The sequence below is a fragment of the Rhagoletis zephyria genome, unplaced genomic scaffold, assembly GCF_001687245.7.
Source record: "Rhagoletis zephyria isolate East Lansing unplaced genomic scaffold, Rhagoletis_zephyria_1.1 Rzeph_scaffold_01542, whole genome shotgun sequence".
NCBI lineage: Eukaryota > Metazoa > Arthropoda > Insecta > Diptera > Tephritidae > Rhagoletis > Rhagoletis zephyria.
Genome location: NW_016158626.1, coordinates 39,555 through 44,674, shown reverse-complemented (window position 1 = coordinate 44,674; position 5,120 = coordinate 39,555). Strand labels below are relative to the sequence as shown.

The 5,120-nt window shown below is 35.8% G+C and overlaps 1 protein-coding gene and 1 long non-coding RNA gene across 8 annotated transcripts in view; both read right to left on the bottom strand.

The window, feature by feature from the left end:
- LOC108364357 (anoctamin-1) overlaps positions 1-5,120 on the bottom strand; it is a 48,269-nt gene that overhangs the window by 7,566 nt on the left and 35,583 nt on the right. For all 7 annotated transcript variants that reach the window (XM_017618009.1, XM_017618012.1, XM_017618011.1 and 4 more), the window contains 8 exons: positions 4,036-4,091; positions 3,816-3,974; positions 2,939-3,099; positions 2,635-2,873; positions 1,939-2,560; positions 1,657-1,862; positions 1,465-1,590; positions 1,245-1,400 (listed from right to left, as the gene is read on the bottom strand). In XM_017618009.1, coding sequence (XP_017473498.1) covers positions 1,245-1,400; positions 1,465-1,590; positions 1,657-1,862; positions 1,939-2,560; positions 2,635-2,873; positions 2,939-3,099; positions 3,816-3,974; positions 4,036-4,091 — 1,725 coding nt within the window. The remainder of the gene's footprint in view (positions 1-1,244; positions 1,401-1,464; positions 1,591-1,656; positions 1,863-1,938; positions 2,561-2,634; positions 2,874-2,938; positions 3,100-3,815; positions 3,975-4,035; positions 4,092-5,120) is intronic.
- Positions 414-635, bottom strand: LOC108364363 (uncharacterized). Its single transcript, XR_001847749.1, has 2 exons — positions 533-635; positions 414-460 (listed from the first exon to the last, which is right to left on the bottom strand). It is a non-coding gene; the product is annotated as an uncharacterized LOC108364363 (long non-coding RNA).

Sequence of the window (5,120 nt, the reverse complement as noted above, 5' to 3'; positions counted from 1 at the left end):
TACATATGTACATATGTAAATTTGTGCAAATTAAAATGAAATAAAAAAGAAAGCGAGTTTATAAAAACGTGGTAAAAAAATTTTAATTAGTACAACGGAGTTCTGGTTGAACGATTCGTCGAAGGATGAGAGCTTAGAAAACTGGAGCATAAAACGTTTAAGAGAGCTGTCTTTCGAATACATTTTGACATACAATATTTTTAAGAAATTTTGTGATCCAAATCTATTTATTATATATTCGATAGCCAGCGAAGATCAAAAATCAAATGCAACTCATACTAAAGACCTTAAACTCTTAAACATTTTACTATTTACTACTAAGCTTACTTACTAAGCTCTCATCCTCTGACGAATCGTTCTCATTTTTACGACATTTTTATAAACTCGCTTTTTTATTTCGATTTAATTTGCACAAATTTACATAAATATGTATAAACACACTTTTTAGTTTGCTCGACTTCTAAACAAAGCTTCTGCNAATTTGCACAAATTTACATAAATATGTATAAACACACTTTTTAGTTTGCTTGACTTCTAAACAAAGCTTCTGCGCGGTGAAAAATATACTATTGTGAACAACCTAAACGAGCGAAATTCACAATAGCGCTATTCTTCATCGAATGAGCGTCATAATATCAAATGAAAATTCGTTCGATCAGCACTTTCGACCACACACGAAGATCGAAAGCAACTCATAATAGGGGCCTTTATCTTTGTTAATTCGTTTCTTCGTCTATGTACGTACTAACCTTTACATTCATTCTAGTACTCGTATTTGTATTAATCTAAATCTTATTTCTAAACCGGTTATTAGCAGGCTTTTGTTAAATTACTACCGTGTGCATACATTTAAGAAGCACTTGTTTCTTTTGCAACCATTTGCCAATTTACTTCCAACCAAACAACAAAGAAGCTTCACTTCAATAATAATATTTTTGTGCTTATAAATTTGCTAAGGGTTTGGCCGAGCTTTTCCTACGACTTGTTGTGTGCGTCTTGCTGTTGTTACGCAAATGGAGAGACCTACAGTTTTATGCCATCTCCGAACGGCAAACGTATTTTTATTAGAAGCTTGTTCATGGCAGAAATACATCCGGAGTTTGCCATTGCCTGCCGACCGCTGTTATAAAAAACTTTCCTTAATTCAGATCAGGATCGAATCCACGACCTACAGAGTTGTTGAACGCACCTCTAACCATTCAGCCACAGAGGAAGTAAAACACCGTTAATAAAATTTAACTTACCTGAAAAATAACGATGAACGCTAGACGTCCAGTCAGTATTTTCCAGTAATACGATGGTCGCTTGTAAGGATGATCATCCCAGGGCGGATTACGGAATTCAGTATAGCGACAGGAGGTTACATTTTCATAGGTACTCCCCAGCAGGACGGGCTGTACCTAGAAGCGTAATATATACACGTAATTTTTTTTTTATATAACTCAAATCATAGCAGAGCCTAACCTGGAAGTCCGCTGTGTTAAAATAGGCAAGCGTAAAATTTAGATATCCCTCTAAGGATGCATCATTCGTGGCAGTTGTGTAGACAAGTTTCGGTATGAGATTTGTAGAAAATGCAATGATCATGGCCTGAAATATGAGGCGTAACATATATTTACATTATCCTAATTTTATTTATTATCTCAAAAATCTTACACTCGATGCGACGGCGATTCGCGTAACAATTGCCATCATATTATACCAAACCCCAATATTACAAGCACGTTGCGCTACCGGACGACGAATAAGCCTTAACATTTTTATAGCATCCAAGCGTACTTCAATGACATTATTAATTAGCGCTAATAGCGGCGCCAGTGGGAAAGCCAAGCCGAAAAGTGTTATGAAGCCAAATTGCAGAACTGATGGGAGAATTTAAAGTGTAAGTACGTATGTATGTAAATATTTGCCGCACAAATTGTCGAAGAATTTACTAACCCATTTCCAAATACTCTGAGAATAGCGAATTTGTATTCGATGGTTCTAGATGATAATCCTCAGTCCACTGATTGCACGATATTAGCTTCTCTTCACTTTCCACTTTTCTCATGCCAATGCGCGCAGAAAGCTTACGTATGCAACGCATAATATATGGAAATAGCATTTCTACAATAGCATTTACCGCCTGCTTGCCCACCATAATGATGACAAGTTGCATGCAGAGTTCCATCAAACAACCACCTGGATTGCATTCTTCCTGCCGAAACCCCAATATTCGATTATATTTGGCTGGGTAGCCCACGAATTTTCCCTTTAGGAAAGCAATATAAAATAACGAGGAGTAGTAGTTGACAAATTGAAAAACATAGTTCTTAATTGTCAGGCTTTCATCGTACTGCGTTTGTGTACGACAATATTCCATATTCGTGAGATGAACAGCCAGTGAGGTGTAGACATAATCGAGCATAGAAATAACTATTAGATCGATGATACCAGCCGTCATGGGAAGCACCATTATTTTGAAGGTCATTGAATCTTCGTTACCTAAAATGCTATGTGATGCCTTTTGTGCCATACGATAGACAATCATAGAGAAAATCGCAATGAGCGAAACGCAGATCTGGAATGCGATAACAATAAATGAATGCAATGCCTAAGCCGGAGTGTATTTAAAAAAAAATATGGTATACTCACAAACAAAACCATAATGCTGTAACTTGTAAAACTTGGTAAAAATTTTATACGCCAAAATGGAACGTCCGGCTCTAATATATTATTGCTTTTCTTCCAACGCTCCGTAATATCCTTGTGCTTTTGTAGTTTTGATAAATACTGCGGTCGCGGATGTTCCACATGCTGTGAGAAGCTGGTCAATCCCCATCGATGCACCAAAGTTGCTGAGTAGCGCTTCCAGAGCTCCAGGTAGAGTACAGCTGTGAGAGAGAATTACATTTTTTATCAAACTAAGCGATACATATTTCAGAGAGCAAATATATACCCCAAATGGCCATTATCGATGCAAATACAACTGTCATATTATTATCTATTAGATAGTTCATTTTCGATGAATTACAAGTCTCTTCCAGCAGCCAATAGTTACAGTTTCGATCACATTGTGGGCACATAAGAGTTGTTTGGTTATCGTTGCAAATTTGGCGGCTGAAATAAAGGAAGAGCAGTTTTGTTATTATTTGGTGTTTTTAACTAAAATGTGAACCAATTTACTGTTCCGGAACATTGGCAAAGAACGGGTTTCAAAACAATAATATACTATTTATGTAGTACAAGCAAACCACAAAGATAGAACTTATAGATTTAGGACTCGTATTTATGCTTAAATATTAGCTTTTCTCCGCACGGGCCCGCGAGATACCGCGGGTGCCCAAAACAGCCCAGAAAGCGTTCCTCATGCTAGAAAAATTTTTCACTTTTAGATCGTAAATGTCTTCTTCTTCGTGCCCGAAAATGTGCAAGAAGCCAATTTGAAATAACAGATATAACTATAATTTTATTAGCCATATTAGATAAATACACATAAAATCATTGTTCAAAGCTGATTTGCTGATTCCGGGCACGAAATATGGTTTTTGCGTTCCGCACGCTCTGGGCACTTTTGTCACGTGTTGACGTGTGAGAGAGTAACTTATTTTTACACTCTTTGTGGAACAAACCTATTGTATTATTAATAGGAATAGATCACTGCCTATTAGCTCCAGAAAAAAATATAGTGCATTAAAAATATCAAGTAGATATTTTACAAAGAGGTGTATTTTTTCTAGATTGATGAGAAGAGACTGGTATAAAATAACATGAATGTATGCGTCGTAGGGGTTACCCTTCCCCCGAAATTTTCACTAAAGAATATAATTTTTTACCTTATGGGATCTCTGCTCCACGTTACAAATCCATAGATGAAACATAAAATACCGAGTACGCTAACGGGTATTAGCATGTGAGTGTAGAAACCCAACCAAGCAAAATATAAGGCTACTTTTGCACCAAAATACTCTTTAATGCTATCCAGAGGTTGTAAGCTGAAAAAATATTTTTCAATTGTGAACAATTGATTACTTTTAGACTAGATTCTAAACATACTGTATCCACTTCCGCAGCGTAGCCCATTCTTGCAGTAGAAAGTCTCGATCCGTATCCTGTGGGACATAAAGCAGATAATATTCAAGTTAATAAAACGTAATTAGAAATGCTATAATAGAGCCCTTATAAATTATAATTTTTTTGTCTTTAATTTTTTGAATCCGCGAAATTTATATACATGCATATATATATTGGCATATGGCCAATTGTAAATCTGCTAACATGATAAGGCCCACAAAAAACATCATGATATTGCTAAAATGAGAATCTTTTATTTAGAATCGGACTAGTTATACTTTAAATGCTACTTATTTCAACGAAAAATTGTCAAGGTACTATAACGGGACACCATCTGTTTAAAAATGTAAACAGAAGTTTTTCGTGACTGCCTGGCTTTCGGCCAAAAATTGGGCATCGACAAAAAGCCTAAGGGTATTTCAATTTGCGAAAGGAGCAGTAATATTCTTTTTAAGACGCATCAGTAGAGTTTAGAAGGTTGTGTAGGTGTAGAATAAATTGCTAGCGTTTTTAGGGAATATGATCCCATTTAAAAACAGGCACCAATATGTCGAATTTCCGCTGGGCATGGCAATGCTAAAATTTACGAAAATTATGGCATTTAAAAGGGCAACGTAGTAACAGATTTAGCGGCTATTATTACCATGACACTTGTATTATTTACTGCCCAGTTTTATCATTAAAATTCTTGTCAAGGATCGGTCATTATAACTGCCTCTGAAAAAAGGTTCTGATTTATTATCAAAACCTAAATTGGTAGAGCAGATTTGCACCCCTATTGCGAATGTCGACTGGCAGTAGATAAACGACTATTAAGCGATTATCGATTATCGATGCTATTGCGAGTGTCGCTTAGTCGCTCAATTAGCGACTGTGAATACTTTTTAATCGCTCATCCTTCTATTGCTGTTTTTTAGTCGTTGGAGTTTGCGTTTATAAAATTTACATAAGAAAGTGGTACTATAATGGATAAAAAGTAAGTCAATTGAACTGGAAGTTGTAAAAAATTGTGAAATATACATATGCATGTATGTGTCTGAATTACAGATCAAAAATTATAAGCAACA